This window comes from Phoenix dactylifera, chromosome 10 (assembly GCF_051530095.1).
Source record: "Phoenix dactylifera cultivar Ajwa chromosome 10, Ajwa_hap1_PhDact_Kaust_v1.1, whole genome shotgun sequence".
Lineage (NCBI taxonomy): Eukaryota > Viridiplantae > Streptophyta > Magnoliopsida > Arecales > Arecaceae > Phoenix > Phoenix dactylifera.
This window is the reverse complement of record NC_143199.1, coordinates 28688662-28704485: the sequence shown is the minus strand read 5'-3', so window position 1 is coordinate 28704485 and position 15824 is coordinate 28688662. Positions and strand designations below refer to the sequence as shown.

The following is a 15824-nucleotide window of genomic DNA, read 5'->3' as shown; positions in this document are numbered from 1 at the left end:
CGAACCATATGGCTTGACAATTAATGATTAAGTAATAGAGTACTACTTAAAATTTAAAACAACGCATAATGGTGCTATCAAGCACGATATCATTTCTTGTCACTTGGGTGAAAGGATGAGATTCGATTTGTAATATTTTTTTATTAAGTAACATAGTTGTAATAAAAAATACGTACTTTGGAGCAGGGTAGAAAAAATGGGAGATTAGCTTCTTCAAAAACATTAAGGTGGCTGCAAACGGCGTTGCTATAGCCACCGTGTGAACGGAACCGTGAAAGCCACTGAAACTGTAGGCTTGGACCGCCCTTTTGAATAGGAGCTGACTAGACATGAGCCAAGTGGGTCCCACCTTGTAACCAATAAGAGATCGACAGTAGGAAAAGACAAGGGTCCTGGATTGGGATAACCTAGCCGTCCATGAAAAGACAAAAGAGAAGCTTCATTCGTTTTTTTCTTTTTTGGGTTAAAGAAGACAGCTTCATGAAAACGATAACAGGAATCAAAGCTTATATGATAAACGGAAAATAAAATCATAGGAAAAAGAAAGAAGAAAAGAGAGAAGGAGCTACATTCTACACAGTATAAAGCTGAAGAGGAAGGTTGGCAAACATCCCTCTCAGTCTCCTCTTCCCCTTCCCTCTCTCCTTGTCAGTTCATCAAATCTCCTTCTCCAAACAAGGTCACTCTCTCTGGGGTATATGGTGTCTTGTTGTCACAGGGTGTTGTACTTTAGCTTCAAGGCTTTAAATTGTTGTTCCTGAGACTGGTTTGCTAGTTTTTTTGGGTGTAGGGCCTACTCTTCTCTCTCTATCTCTTTCTCTCGTCGGTCAGTTGGAGGAGCAGCAGAGGAAATGACACCGATTGGTCTGCCTCCTGGATTCCGGTTTCATCCCACTGATGAGGAACTTGTTGCTTACTATCTCAAGAGGAAGATCAATGGGCTCAAAATTGAATTGGAGATTATTCCTGAAGTCGATCTCTACAAATGCGAACCATGGGATTTACCAGGTATCCGTATCCTTTTCTCCATCTTGCCAGTGGTGGTACCATTGTTCTCACAGCCTGAGTTTATGTTGATTTTGATCATATTATGAATGACAATGACCGCATGAACAATATTATTATTAACAAACATCCTTTATCTTTTATATGCCTTAATCCTACATTGCTAATTGTAAGAAATGCTGAATGTAGCTAATCATCTGAATGGAATTTATTATGTCGATAAGAGAATGTATATTAATCTTAAATAAATAAGTCTTACTAATGCTACGAAGTTCATCCCCTCCCCCCACCCCCAATAATGAATTTTTATGAGAAAAAAATTTCCGAACGTAGTTATGAAGTTCAGATAAAATGAGAATGACTATTATCTCTAGCGCTTCACCCATCTCCAATTTCAAATAAGGAAAAAGGTACGATATATATCAATATTGTATAGTATACTTACTCAGTTATGGGCCCAAACTTTGACGAGTCAATCTGAGTTTCTTGAAATTGATAAAAAAGAAGGGTAGATTTCTCTTCCTCTTTCAATGAAGATAAAAGAAGAATATTTGTTCTCAAAGCAAACGTAAAACTCCATGGAATGGAAAGGTCACCTTATCATGTTTTGAGAACCACTTCGCTTTCATCATTATGAAGGCAGCTAATGCCGATCTTTGAACCTAAAGCTAGCGTTAGTTATAGGCTTTCTATCACATTGCAGGAAGAGAAGAAGATCCCATATGGTTTTCATCTATCACTTTACTACTCCGTCAGCTCATTTTTTAAAATTGTTTTTACTTTTTCTTTTGCTGGAACCAACTTGCTGCTTTAACTTTTTTTGCTTAGAAAAATGGCTTAAAATGTGACATCACGAAGATTTTCCCTGGAAAAGAAGGAATAGAGAAGAAAAGTTGCATGGTCTCCAATAGATAAAAGTTCCACAGAATGTGGTCCTTTCACTGTTGTGGGGCATATCTAGGGTTTGATGGGGTATATCTAGATTTTGATGATTACTTTTATTTAGAGTTGGTTGTTATTAATGTATCTGCTTAATTAATTACCTGAAAGACATTTGTCATTCCAAATCACTTGAACCACTCCTTGCTGTTCCTGTTCCTGGACGTTGTAAGCACATAAACACTGATCTTAGTGAATTTGGTGAACATGGTTTTGTCACAGATAAATCCTTGTTACCGAGCAAAGACTTGGAGTGGTATTTCTTCAGCCCCCGAGATCGCAAGTACCCAAATGGTTCAAGGACCAACCGTGCAACTAAGGCTGGCTATTGGAAGGCCACTGGAAAAGACCGCAAGGTGACCTCGCAGAAGCGAACAATGGGCATGAAGAAGACCCTAGTTTTCTACAAAGGACGAGCACCCCATGGCTCCCGAACCAATTGGGTCATGCATGAATACCGCCTTGATGAGAAAGAATGCGAAACCAACTCTGGTCTGCAGGTATACTTTCCATCCTCCTCTCAGTCCTCTGGATTGCTTCGAAGTGACACAATACCCAATTCCAAGCTCTTAAAACATAGATGAGAAGTGATCTAATTATTTATAATCATTTTTATTCTCTAATTATTTATTTTATATGTAATATTGGAAATTTCACGTTACAATATTATTATACAATAATTTTATTTTGATTTTACTTTGGGCTGGTTTACAGCTTCATCTGCATTTCATTTCATTTCAGAACCTCAATGAAATAGCTTTGATGACTTTACTATCTCCTCTTCCAAAATGATAACCAAATGCGAATTTGTAAATTTTTAGGATGCATATTCACTATGCCGTGTATTTAAGAAGACCATGCCTGCTCCTAAGATCATAGATCAGTATGATGTTTCCAATGAGGAGCACTCTCGAAGGATGTCAAGTGGCAACACGTCGACACTTGATGCTTTAACCAGTGGAAGGGAAGACAAGGAGAGCTGTGGATGCCTTTATCCACCAGAGACATGTTCATCAGACCTCATTCAAGGAGTCCCATGTGATGCAAATGCTCCAATAACGGAGAAGTGGGTGCAGCTTCTGGCAGACGAGTCATTTAGATCCGCTCCTATGTTGTTTGATAACCCACTGAACAGTTGCTATGTTCAATCCGAGGTAAAAATCTCCTGCTACTATGTTGTTCGCTTGATGAATGAGGTTAAGGTATACCTGTTAGAATGAATCTTAAATTGTGCATCTCTATGTTTTAATTGTCACAATATCATGAAGCACTTGTTCTTAGCTGTTTTGGTGCCCTAATGGATTCTTCTGCTGAGTTGCTGAGATGGTTCTATACTAACTAATTAAATTGAGCATATTAGTTTTAGAAGTGCTCACTTCTTAGCATTTTTTTATGAATTACAATGGGAATGCTGCCATCCTGGATCGAATCAGAACCTATCTTTAGCATATGTGCTAAATGTTGAGAAATAATTGTCCCACATCAGATAGGTTAATAACTTTTATGGTGCTTATATACTCTCGGATCTATCTATCTAAATATCTGAGTTTTTATATAAGATCTTAATATAGTATCAGAGCCCACCGATCCTTTTTATGTGCTGAAACCTTCACGCTCCTACTTACTAATCCATGTGTCATCTTTTATTATGGTTGCATCTCTGGAGCTCTACATGTGAAAGGAGGGGTTGAGAAATGATAGTCTCACATTGGATAGGTTAAAAACTTTTATGGTGCTTATATACTTTTGGATCTATTCATCTAAATGTTTCGGTTTTTAGATGGCTCTACATGTGAAAGGGGGCATTGAGGAATAATAGTCCCATATTGGATAGGTTAAGAACTCTTATAGTGCTTGTGTACTTTTGGACCTATTCATCTAAATGCTTGGGTTTTTAGATAGCATCTTAATACTGAAGAGATCATGAATACTAGAGAAAGTTACTTCTTCACAATATTCAAGGAGTTCTTTTCTTCAGAGAATCATGGAAATCCTAAATTCTTAACAAACCAAAACTCATTTTCTAAATCATACATAGAAAACACAGGAATCCCCCACTATACGTTTTTTTTAACAATATTAATCTACTAAATCTATATTAAAAATAACACCTAAATATGTGTAAAATTGAAAAATTCCTAGGGATCCATGATTGAATGGTGTGTTTTCTTAAATTGAAAAGATAGAGGAATATGTCTAAAAAGAATTGCAGAAATATAAGCTGGTTATGGAGGAATATCCAAATGAATTATTTTAAAATTGTCCTTTTGGGTCATGCAGGTTGATGTAGCACTGGAATGTGCTAAGCTGCAACACAGGCTCTCTTTGCCACCATTAGAGCTGGAGGACTTTCCTCAAATAGATTTTCTGAATTCAAAGACCCTCGAATATGGCTTCATTGAAGAAAATACTAGTGAAGTTGATGCTTTGCAAGAAATCCTTTCAGTTGCTTCAGCTTCTCAGGAACTAATCAATAACCCTAACTATCCATATGCATGGACTAAAGTTAGTCCCTACTTTACGAATCCTATCGAAGAGCAAAAAATTGATGGAAGCACACAGCTTTGCCAAATGGAGAGTGTGGAAGAGCAGGCAAGCTTGAGGGATATCAGTGCACTGGAAGAAGATTTGATGGAAGAGAAAAAGACTGTGGAGAGCTTAAGAACGATAACAATGCCGATGAATGACACAGTGAAGGTAAAGAAATTCCATTTTATTAATTGTTGACTTTTCATCTTCATTTCATTAAATAACTTCTGGAAGTTCATTTCTCAAATTAGGTGACTTTTGAAGAAAGCCAGAACACACAGATTGAGAGCATTCCTAACTAGAGGATGCAAATACTAAAAGTATGAAATTAAGACATGTTGCCAACTTTTTCCCATTTTATTATATATCCTTCTCCTAGCAGCATTGGTTGAGATGACTCCATTCACTTTAAGTTGATTGCAGGAGAGAACAATATTCAAAATAGCTCTGACTTACATGACATCGAGAAAAAGCCCACTCATATTCCATCTCAATCAATCGACCTCCCCACTGGATTTACCGGCATTCACCAAAGTGCAGCCTATGAAGAGGATCGTCAACTTGATTTTTACTTCAGCACACCAACTTTTGATGTCATTGCGAAGGGCGATACCAACCATGGATATTTTGTGTCAAGTGGTAGCATGGCTGAAGCACTTTTCATCATGTTGAGTCCTTAGAGAAGGTTAGCATCCCTTGGAATCCAATAATACAACCAGACAGTATAGTTAGGGAATTTGGGTTTTTGATGAAAGATAGAGGTAGAGTTTGATCTGTTTTTGTAAAGTTCAAGGCAATATACAGGGACAAGCTCGAGGGACTTAAGATCACTATGAAGATATGCAGAAGATCTTGCTTAGGTGATGAAGCAGTGAATGCCATTATAAACATGAGCCATTTTAAGGGAAGGTCTCTTCAAGTTAGCAATGCATGAAGAAGGAAAGAAATGGATGATGTCCCATTGGATATGTAATAATTTGCGAATATCTAGATGCCGGTTTCATCATTTGGCTTCCTAATGGAAAGAGGGACAGACATTTCCGACATATTTTTGAATGGAATTGTCTACCCTCACTATTTTTCTGGTCCTATGAATCAGGGATTAGTTAATTGTCTTGCCCTTGACATCAAGGAACCATCTCTTTCTTCTATTCGTTTCTATCTAATGTAAGATACTGAAGAATACTGGTTAAATTTACACATTTACATAGGTTATATGGACTTTTCTCAAAAATAAAATGTTGGCTTGCAAATTCCAGCGAGACTTCATATCCCATGGCAAAAGTTGTTCTTCGATATTTTGTTATATGGCTGTCTGTTGTAATCATATACTTCTTCTGTTGCCAGATTTAGCTCCTGCTAGTCATGATTTTAGAGAGATGAGTAGAAGGACCTCCACAGAAATAAATACAATGTATGAAAGTCATTGTGAATATGTGCTTGGAGACTTAGATATTGCTAAGTTAGCTTATGAGTCATACAAATGTATCATTTTTATTATTATTATTTTTCAAAATTTTGATGTGACTTAGAGAGGTGATTACAACATTTGAATACAGTGAGCATTTCTGCGCATCAAGGTCAATTCAGTTTTTAAAGCAAGCAAATTAAAATTATTATCCAGAGGCTTTTATTTTTCATTAACTGGAGCTATAATGAGGTGAACATACTTTGCTATATAACAATTTACTGTACACCACTAGACTTAGCACGATTGACAACTTAAGCTGGTTGTGTTAAAATATGGGAAGAGAGAGAATATGTGAAAGGTATATGTTTATTCTTTATATCTTATATTCAAGTTATAGTAATATGTACATTAATACATAGCTAAATAATGTGGCTAGTAAGAAAAGTGTGTTTAAAAGTAATAAGGAAATGTCAATCATATTTGGACTGGAATAGTAGTCGGCAAATATACCTAACATCTACCCTCAAACTCAAGGTGGTAAAGCAGAAATCAGCTTGAGTTTGGAAGCCTGATCACAAAAATATCTAGGTGGATATGTGATTTGGTAGGAATATCAGTAATTTAATTAACTCAGCATTTGGTACCTCATTTCGTACTCTTCGTAAGAGATCATGAGTTCAAGGTGCGGTATATAATTCAATTGTAACAACTCAGGACCTCACCCAAAATGACTAGCCGAAAGATATTATTTGGGTTTCTTGATCCTGTATAAGTACCCAAGGTCTACCAAGCAAATAACCGATGTGGGACTAAACACATGCCTGCACATGTCCTCACATATTCCCTCCGTGACGTGCTGGTCAGGCTAAGGGCTCAAATCCATTCAAATCAATCACAAACACCATGATCAGCCTGTGGTCAGCCTCAATAGATCTGTGCTGCAGTGTCCCCTAGTCTACCTAGGTTATGGGTCAAATCTGCTCTGATACCATTTGTAACAATTTAGGACCTCGTCCAAAATGACTACCCGGAAGATATTATTTGGGTTCATTGATCATATATAAGTACCCAAGATCTATCCAGTAAATAACCAATATGGGACTAAACACACACCGACACAAGGCCTTATATTAACAGAGGTGACTGAAAGGAGCATTACTGTACCATGAACAATATGTTGGTGCACAAAAATAAAGAGTTTGGGAATTTTCTCAATCAAAAAAGAGAGTTGGAAATTTGGGAATTTTCGTCAGCCATTTAGCTGTTCATGTGTGTGTGTGTGTATATATATATATATATATATATATATATATTTGTGAAGGGTATCAATATTACTAAACAAATATAAACAATCATGATAAAATGTATTACCCGATGGAACACACGATTGAGGCAAATGTAAAAGGAAAATTCAATTAAAATATCAATAAATAAAAGCTTTTTATTCTATTATTCTCGGTGATGAAATGGTGAATTCATCTATTTTGATTTCTCAAATCATATATAAGAAAACTGGAGGAGGCTAATTTTGAAATTGCCAACATCATTTCAGAATCGCAGAAATTTGTTTTATAGTAAAAAAAGAAAAGAAAAACAAAATGCAAACATGATTTCAACTTATTTTGTAAATCATAAAAAATAGATAAAAAAAAAGAAGACTAAAGTAAAAGAAGTTTTTATATTTGTTACACCGTATTTCCACAAAATACAACCACATAGGCCCCGACATGGCCAAACCCCAAGTTTTGAAGACCCAAGCAAGCTCCTCCTAAGGAAATGTATTTAATATGAATACTTGCGCGCATTATTGCATTGAAAATTATACTCCAAGCATGTTATTACCACTAATACCATGCCAAAACAAAGGGACAAAAGGAGCCTATAAATTAGCAATAGCCACACATGATGGGTCTTGACCACCCTCATTGCTTGACACATTAAAGCACCATGCATCATCAGCAATGAACTGCATCCAAGCATCATCCTTGTCTTCCTCATCTATGCAGGATGATGATCCCACAGGCACATCAGGTGACATAGTCTCACACTCAGCAAGTGCTCCTTGGGATCCCTCCACCAATGCCAAGCTACATTGCCCCTGCTCTTCCACTTCTGTGCAAACCACATTTTTCTTGAACACTCGACACAATGCATATGAGTCCTGAGAAAGGAGAAGAAGAAAAAAAAGAAGAAAAAGAAAGAAAGAAAAGAAAAGAAGGGCAAAAAAACCATTGAGACATGCATACTAATGTTCTATGTGATATGCATATGATACTCGTAAAAGATAATTTGTTATCTATAACAGTGATAGTTTTAACCATGGGTATGACAATAAAGAGTGGATGGAAATTGTTAGTAAATCTTGTAGGGAGCTGCATTGAAGGGTTACAGTTGTAAGCCACGTTAACATAGTTTTTTCTCCTATTTTGGCCTAACCAACCACTTAAGTATGTGTTTTTTTAGTTATTATTATCACTAATTAATTTCAATTTATTCACTCATGAGAGATATACCAAACCAATTAGCTTACCTCTTCTAATTTGAAAGAAAAAGTAAAAAAGGTGGATTTTTTCATATAGAGAACACATCAGTCATTTATGAAGTGCCGATATTAGTGCCTATTAAGGACATCCATGGAGTGAATTCACGATTCATGAGATACAAGAATTAGATATTGTTGATACCTTAATGTGGGGTTGGGAAGAAGAAGTTTTATGTTCCATTTGTTAGTGTGAAAAAAGAGAGAATCTGGGTGGATGCTGGGCAGTTATAGGGAATAAAGTGAAAAGCCACCGACAACATTGCATGGGCACCTTGAGGGATACCTTTGCTTTAATGCAGCATCAGCATGCACCCCTATGTGGATTATGTCTGATTAGAAATAAAGTGAGCATACCTAGAGATATATATAATGACAGATTGAACCACATTGGAGTCTTAGCATGGAGTAGAGAATGATATTTTTGTCTTACGTTAGAATATTGTAAGCAACCTAAACATTTGTCTCATTGGAATACTGGCAAGGACCAGGGACCAGACGAAGGAAGGAATATTATATTGGATCAAAAGCAAGGGAAGGAAGGGGAACCCTAACTTTCCATGCACTCCATGCATAACCCACGTAGGATCTCTTCTTGTCCAATATCCTTGAAGCTCTAAAAAACACAAAACTCCTATCTAACGGCAATGCAGATGCGAAATAGATTGGGATTCTCCATGTATATATTATCATATGAGAGCTTTAGACTGAAACCATTTGAGAAAGATACAGGCTTTAGCAGAAGGCCTAAGATCTGTACCAAGTATTTAATTGGGTCATTTCTAGGAATTAGTTATAGGCTGAATATAATAACATAGTTTTGATCTTTTCATCTGGAAAATGGAAAACAAAGGGGACATTCTCGGACACCAAACACCACTGTCAAGATTAAGTTTTCCAATTAAGTCATGCCAAGTGCTCAGGTGATGTCCAAACATGGGGGGAGAGACTGCGAGAGAAGAGAGAGAGAGAGAGAGACAGAGAGAGAGACCCAATTTAGATGCCTGCTAAAGATAAGCAACAGAGAAACAAGCAGGTGCAGCACCAATGCCATGAAAAGCAGGAGCAAAAAAGTTTATGGCATTATCATCCGTAAAGTTAATGGCCAACTCTTTAAATTCAACAATTTAAATTTTCATATTTTAAAATCTATGGTGATGGACAAAAGAATCTTGATAAGAGTGATCCCAATAAATTATTCCTTGGAAGGAAAAAGAAAAGCAAGCAAGCACTGGGCGGCCATTAGACACAGAAGACCTATACATTGTTCGAAGAAATGCAACCCAAGAGTGAGGTCATGATAGTTTAACCTCATATAAAAGCCTTGGTCTACATTGTGTCCTTCGGTAGTTATAATAATGATAGTTTAAGATGATGAGGAAGGTACCACCTGAATTCCCATGGTATCCTCACATTCCTTGTCATCAAGACGGTACTCGTGCATCACCCAGTCTGTCCTGATACCCTGTGGAGCTCGTCCCTTATAGTATACCAATGTCTTCTTCATACCGATAGCTCGATTCTGATGGCAAACTCTCCGGTCTTTCCCTGTCGACTTCCAGTACCCTGCTCGTGTCGCGCGATTGGTGCGAAACCCATTTGGATACTTCCGATCTCGTGGCCCAAAAAAATACCACTCCGGATCCCTACTAGGCAAGAATGATTTCTCTGCAAAATTTACATAACCCAAGTTCACATTCCCAGACCGAAAAAATAAGAAAATGAAGAAAAAAAGAAAGGAGAGACTAAGATGATGGTGTTAAGACGAACAAAGTTTACTGTTAAAACAGTCAACACAAAGATCATGGATATTGTTTGATAAAATATTTGTTCTCAAACCTGCTAATTCCCATGGTTCGCACTTGTACAGCTCCACTTCTGGGATTATGTCAAGCTCAATCTTGAGTCCATGAATCTTCCTCTTGAGGTAGTAATTAACCAGCTCCTCGTCGGTCGGGTGGAACCTAAAGCCAGGCGGCAGACCGACCGGAGCCATCTGCCTCCCTCTCCTCTTTGTTCTCCTTTCTTTCCACTCCAAAGACCACCTCAACCACCTTCTCCTTTGCCTTTAGTCCCCTTATAAAAGGATTCAAAGTCTGCCCTCCAAGTAGTTTTCACTCTCTTTTTCGGATTCTCTACAAGCTTGAGTCTCTCTACAAACTGTATACTATCTATCATCACACCAACCTTTTTCCTCCTCAGCTCTATCTGACCACTTTTGGTTTGACATTGCACATGGTTGTGTTTTGAAGGAAGGAAACCTTCCCACTATTTTATTGGTAGCCTGACAACGAACATGGTTGTAAACCAGCAATTTGTACTACATAGTGCATGAGTCTCACACAATTTTCAGTGTTTAAGGTGCGGAATCCTTGAGTCATAACTGGATCTTACATTTGATCATTGAGCAGAGGCTTGCATTATAGCTCACTTTGGACGCCTGCTGTCATCTGTTCGATAACAGGAACTTTTTATCGTTTTGGGTCATGATGTTTTGTCGACTTTAGAAGTCGTGAGGGTGAAGGGGAAAACCAAAGGATTTGCTGTCTCATCTTTTCTTTTGAATTTTTTTATTTAAGGCCATTTCTATTCTATCCGTGGCTTTTTTGTGTAAAAATTATTATCGAATAAGAAGAAAAATCATCTAAACGAAACTAAGCCTGGTCTTTACGTGTCTTGGGATTTGCATTATAAAATGAAAAAGGAAAGGAGAAGAAAAGAAAAGGCCACTATTGCATATGGGGTGTTTGTCAGGCTTGTGTCATTGGCAGACCAAAGCGCTTCTTTTGACTTAAAAAGCTAAAACTGTGTTAAAAGGAATTAATGATCAAGTGCCATTAATTATGATGATAAAACAAGTATTGTCAAATTTCTGTTATGTTAATTCTAACTAATCATCACAATCATATAATTGATCTCTATCTATATGCTTATTTTATTTATATTTCATGGGTCGCTTTCCTTCTTCAGAATCTTGAATCCATTTCTAAGACTTCAACATCTCGATGCTTTTTTCTTTCACCTTATCTAAAATCTTGAATCCATTTATGAGAATTTTTAGCTTAATTAGCTTGTGATGAAACTTGATGCTACCAACATAGAAGCTGCAAGACATCAATTTAATATTGAAATGTTTAAATGCAAAGTGCATTTAGATGACTTTCAGAACTTCTGTTTCCTGCTATGCTCTCCACCTTTCTAGCAAACCTTCTTCACTTATATCAAATCTAATGATTTTTTATTAAATTATTATCAACTCAATTCAATATTATTTCGTAAGAGAAAATTACGTCAATGTTAGTTACCAAATATTTAAAATCCTGAACTCTGAAGTAGTTATGCTTAAAATTCCTGAGCTAGAACTGTGGCATGATCCTATCAAACTCCTAAATTTTTTCTCTAATGTAATATAAGAAGAATACTATATTTCATTGCTGATAGTAAATTTTGCCATCCTTATCTTTATTACAATAACTATTTGGACCTGCTTTATTTGATATGGATTAATTTCCACACTGACTGTGATTATCTTATTTATCTGTTCATAAAATAATAACTACCGGAGTTGGCCTGTGCGATGTATGTGAATTGCCAGGGATGGCTATGATCCCTCAATTTGATAAACTAAAGCTGATTTAATTTATTTATTACACTGTTTTACCGTTATTATTTTCCAAAACAAGATACATTCGAGTGCCCTTGTAACGACCTAGGATCTCATCCAAAATGGCTAGCTGAAAGTTATTATTTAGGTTCCTTGATCCTGTATAATTAAGTACCCAAGATCTACCCAGCGAATAACAGATATGGAACTAAACACACGCTCGCATGGGTCCTCACATACTTCCCCCGTTCAAGCCCTGACGTCCTCATCAGGCTAAGGGTTCAAATCTAATCACAAACACCACGATTGGCCTGTGGCCAATCCCACTAGATCCGTGCTGCAGTGTTCCCTAGTCCACATAGGTTATAGGCCGGGTCCGCTCTGATACCATTTGTAACAATACAGGACCTCATCCAAAATGGCTAGCTGGAAGGTATTATTTGGGTTCCTTTATCCTGTATAAGTACCCAAGATCTACCCAACGAATAACCGATGTGAGACTAAACACACGCTCGCACAGGTCCTCACAGCCCTCAAAGAGGACCAAACAAGTTCTATTGACTCATGCAAGCTGCAACAATGGAAGTATGCTTAACATAATAAACAACTTCCCTTATTTCAACAAATTTATACTGAAACATGTTATTTGCCACCCAATATCAACTTGAGAAAAAATAACAGAAGAACAAAAACCTCTCAATTAGCAAAATCCATGCATGAGGGATCCTTGATAACCTCATTGCTTGATACATTAGAGATCCATGCATCATCAGAGATAAATTGCATCCATGCATCATCTTTGTCATCCTCGTCTAAGCATGATGATGATACCACGGGCATGTCTGGTGACATAGTCTCCGATTCGCTGGTGATCCTTGTGTTCCCTCCATAAACATCAAGCTATACTGTCCTTGCAATTCTATTTCTGCACACACCACATTTCTCTTGAAAACTCGCTCGACACAGTGCATATGAGCCCTGAGAAAGGAAAAAAGAAAAATATATCAACACTGATGACAATTAGTGCACATCGATGCCTATGTACAAAGTAACATGACTGTAACTAATGTGGTATTGTTTACATCAACTAATGTTGCGTTGCATGTTATGGATATTTGCAATTCCAGACAGGTCCTTTTGGAGAACTGATAGGAGTTTCAGCCGTGGCAAATGAATCAAGATTGGATGGCTAGAAATTTTGGTCTCTCAATATAGGTAGGTAGCTGAAGCATCAAAGGCTTATGGCTTCGGTTGAACTAATTTTATTTTCAATATCTGGGGTTGACATCATAAAAAACTAGCTAGGACTCTTTAACAATAAAAGCACCACCATCTTAATTGCCTCTTGGAAAGAAATAGGCCTTATTTCAGATGATAATTTTAGTCATGATTCTTGGATATTAGGAAGCACGACGACTAATCTTTCAATGGAATAGAGATTAGAAACTTCCCTAAAGTTGATACAAAGTTAGTGTACAGTACATGAAATCATCCAAATTTTGTATTTCTCGAACCTACACCGAAATTAATGGGGGTTAGAGTGATTATTTGATGGAGTCTGTAAGGGAGAATCTTGCAGGCTATGAGCATTTTGGAAATAAAGCAAAGAGCCACCGACACCATTCCGCTCCATGAAAGGATATCTTTGCTTTAATGCAGCATCAACATGGCTCTATACGTTTATATGACCAAAAAGGGGAACCTCTGTATAGATTATGCCTGGTCTTGTAATAAAATGGGTCTAATAACAAAGCATTTGTAATGATTGAATGAGACACTTGTCTTCTTTTGGTGGAAATACATTTGTCTTATTAGAATACTGGAACAACACATATCTAGGAAAGAGGCCCCGGACCAGTGGAAGAAAGGAATATTTTAATGCATTTTTTAATGGATAGAAAACGATGGAAGATCTAAGGAGAGTCGGACCGTAACTTTCCATGCACTCCATGCATAACCCACGTGTGATGTACCCTTTGCCATTACCCTAGAAGCTTAAGAGCAATAAACTAACTAGTCGAGAGCAATATAGTACAAGATAGGCATAGATTTGTAGGTGTCCTATATCATTTGCTCCAAGCTGTGTCATGAGAGGGTTTTGCAGTAAACCTAATATATCCAAGGGGGGAAGGTCTTCATAGGCTAATCCTAAGTGGGATCTTGTCTTCATCTGCACTGTGTTCTCTAATTTTGCTGGAAAAAACATCATCTTCTAATAGTGCAATAACTTGGAAGGCGATGATGATAAATACCACCTGAATTCCCATTGTATCCTCACACTCCTTGTCGTCGAGACGATACTCGTGCATCACCCAATCTGTCCTGATCCCTTGTGGAGCTCGGCCTCTATAATAGACCAGGGTCTTCTTCATACCAATCGCACGATTCTGACGAACGACTCGACGGTCTTTCCCTGTGGACTTCCAGTATCCTGCTCGGGTTGCACGGTTCGTGCGGAACCCATTAGGATACTTTCGATCCCGAGGTCCAAGAAAATACCACTCGGGATCCCCACTTGGCAAGAATGATTTATCTGCCAGAATTGATCAGGCTCAAAGTCACATTTAACCAAAAGAAAGAAAGAGAAATAGGAGAAAGGTCTTAAGATGTAGAAAATTTAGAGTTTCTCTTTCAGCTAAGAACAGTTGAAACAAAGATCATTGATACTGTTTGATAAACCTTTCATTACTCTGACCTGCCAATTCCCATGGTTCACATTTGTAGAGGTCTACTTCCGGGATTATATCGAGCTCGATCTTAAGACCATGGATCTTCCTTTCAAGGTAGTAGTTCACAAGTTCCTCATCGGTCGGGTGGAACCTAAAGCCCGGTGGCAGACCCACCGGAGCCATCTCTCTCTGCCTTCCCCTCCTTTCCTCTTCCGAGACCAGCCACCTCACCTCTCGTCTCCTATGCCTATAAAAAGTGTTCAAAGTATGGCCTCGGGATAGTTTCCGCTTTCTCTTTTTCAGATTCTCATGCAAGCTTGAGGCCTTTCACGAGCTTTCTGTGCCATCTATATTAGCTAATCATTCTTCCCCTCCTCATATCTCTCAAGGCTATGTTTTTAATTTGGCATTTCACATGATTGCATGCAAGCTTGTATTATGTCTTTCAAGAGTCTAAAAGACTACTTCCAATCCGCTTTGCTGGAGTGATACCCATATACCTCTCTCATATTATTTCAAAGCAACCAATTACAAACTTAACTCTATCTTCGTGCCCCAATCGGTTATGGGGTGGAAGACTCACACTTTTAACTCCTCCCGTTCCTAGTGCTATATAATGAAGCCATAAAACAACAGCCTCTTTTTATTATCATATTAGGATTTAGATATCTTGAGGGATAAGGTGGATGCACAAGAGATTGGCTGGCAGTTCTGTGCTTTTTGGTGCCTCAGCTTTTGCTTTTGGCCATTTCCATTGACACCTTTCTGAGAATTAGTATTACCAATCAGAAAGAAAAATCATTTGGATGCATACAAACTTTGTTTTTACATGCAGTGTGATTCACTGTAAAGTGAAAAAGTGGGGAGGAAAGAGAGAAGAAAATGTAGTTAGATACTTCGATGGCATTTGGGACTTTAAGCCAATGCAGCTAGCAGGCAAAGGACTTATTTGTTCCTTTACTTTTACAACCAGTGGGAGATGGGAGAGATGACAATGTTAAACCTACACTGAATTTTTTAAATACTGATCATTATGGATTTTCTTCTATAAAAATAAATTAGGAAATGTTATGACATGTGCCCTTGATCATAAGTTCCTTCTCAGTTTTGGCAAGTTGTGGGATCGTA

At 37.7% G+C, this 15824-nt stretch overlaps 2 protein-coding genes and 1 pseudogene across 2 annotated transcripts; 1 reads left to right on the top strand and 2 right to left on the bottom strand.

Annotated features, from left to right (window-relative positions):
- The first annotated feature begins 580 nt into the window (after positions 1-580).
- LOC103724235 (NAC domain-containing protein 54-like) lies at positions 581-5735 on the top strand. The gene is made up of 6 exons (XM_039115635.3): positions 581-1008; positions 2167-2444; positions 2766-3098; positions 4225-4641; positions 4725-4793; positions 4887-5735. Exons 1-5 carry the CDS (start codon positions 852-854, stop codon positions 4773-4775), a joined length of 1236 nt encoding a protein of 411 aa, XP_038971563.3. The 5' UTR covers positions 581-851; the 3' UTR covers positions 4776-4793; positions 4887-5735.
- Positions 5736-7580: 1845 nt separating this feature from the next.
- On the bottom strand, positions 7581-10457 carry LOC103723330 (NAC domain-containing protein 54-like). The gene is made up of 3 exons (XM_088705840.2): positions 10263-10457; positions 9814-10091; positions 7581-8045 (listed from the first exon to the last, which is right to left on the bottom strand). Exons 1-3 carry the CDS (start codon positions 10417-10419, stop codon positions 7764-7766), a joined length of 717 nt encoding a protein of 238 aa, XP_088561966.1. The 5' UTR covers positions 10420-10457; the 3' UTR covers positions 7581-7763.
- A 2266-nt stretch (positions 10458-12723) lies between these two features.
- LOC103724229 (NAC domain-containing protein 45 pseudogene) lies at positions 12724-15583 on the bottom strand (annotated as a pseudogene).
- Positions 15584-15824: the final 241 nt, after the last annotated feature.

Excerpts from the sequence above, each read along its gene's own strand:
- LOC103724235 (XM_039115635.3), top strand. The coding sequence starts at position 852 with ATGACACCGATTGGTCTGCCTCCTGGATTCCGGTTTCATCCCACTGAT. Across the intron at positions 3,099-4,224 it reads GTTGCTATGTTCAATCCGAG|GTTGATGTAGCACTGGAATG; the intron begins GTAAAAATCTCC and ends TGGGTCATGCAG. Across the intron at positions 4,642-4,724 it reads CGATGAATGACACAGTGAAG|GTGACTTTTGAAGAAAGCCA; the intron begins GTAAAGAAATTC and ends TTCTCAAATTAG.
- LOC103723330 (XM_088705840.2), bottom strand. The coding sequence starts at position 10,419 with ATGGCTCCGGTCGGTCTGCCGCCTGGCTTTAGGTTCCACCCGACCGAC. Across the intron at positions 10,092-10,262 it reads CGAACCATGGGAATTAGCAG|AGAAATCATTCTTGCCTAGT; the intron begins GTTTGAGAACAA and ends TAAATTTTGCAG. Across the intron at positions 8,046-9,813 it reads AGGATACCATGGGAATTCAG|GACTCATATGCATTGTGTCG; the intron begins GTGGTACCTTCC and ends CTCCTTTCTCAG.